Below are 819 nucleotides of genomic sequence, written 5' to 3' on the forward strand. Positions count from 1 at the left end.
AATAGACATACTAGTATCTAATTATCTATTGATATGCTAGTGTTATAATAATTCAACTGTACAGATGCCGAAATATATATTATACAAAATTTGATATAATATGAAGATCTGTGTGTATATAATTTTTTTTAATATAGTATCTGATCAATAATTAGTTAATTACTCACAAGTGGCCAATAAGTATTACTATTAAGTACAACTTCCATCCATTTGAAAAGTAGCCAGGCTTGGGAGTTTGTGAAGAAAGAAAATGAGATTAAAAACTTTGATAAATCAAATTGTACCTGATTTAGTTTACCTAGCTTTCCTTTGTAAACAGTTCCAAATCCACCTTGCCCAATAAATGTTTCATCCCTAAAATTTTTTGTTGCTGTTGCAAGCTCTCGGAAGGTAAATATATGAGCCTTGTTATTAGAATGGTCAATCTCCTTTGTTGCAAAAGTTGCCTCAGGTGTTAATAGTCCTGTGTGTTTTCACAAGTTTATATCTCATCAGATTCTTCATTTTGATTACAAGTTTAATTGAAATTTTTATTTAATATGCAGATTTAGTTACAACATTTTTAAATTCTATGTACTTAAACTAAACTTTGTTCTAACCATAAGTAGTTAGAATAATTAAACCAAGTTAGAGCAAACAAAAACATCATCCAAATAGGCAACTCTTTACAAAATATATATGGAAAAATTGAATGAAAAAAATTCAAAAAAGTAATAAGAATCCTAAACTTTAAAACGGCAATTATCATAGTGAGTAGTGATGTAGCTCATTCCGCAGCCATTTTAAAAAGAATAATAAAGAATGAAAAAATAGTAACCT

At 27.8% G+C, this 819-nt stretch overlaps 1 protein-coding gene across 1 annotated transcript in view; it reads right to left on the reverse strand.

Moving 5' to 3' along the window:
- LOC107647380 (probable serine/threonine-protein kinase PBL7) overlaps positions 1-819 on the reverse strand; it is a 12,058-nt gene that overhangs the window by 10,592 nt on the left and 647 nt on the right. Inside the window, exon 3 of the mRNA XM_021104876.1 lies at positions 285-463. Within this exon, the coding sequence (XP_020960535.1) occupies positions 285-463 (179 nt within the window). The remainder of the gene's footprint in view (positions 1-284; positions 464-819) is intronic.

Source organism: Arachis ipaensis, chromosome B06 (assembly GCF_000816755.2).
Source record: "Arachis ipaensis cultivar K30076 chromosome B06, Araip1.1, whole genome shotgun sequence".
In the NCBI taxonomy this organism is placed as follows: Eukaryota; Viridiplantae; Streptophyta; class Magnoliopsida; order Fabales; family Fabaceae; genus Arachis; species Arachis ipaensis.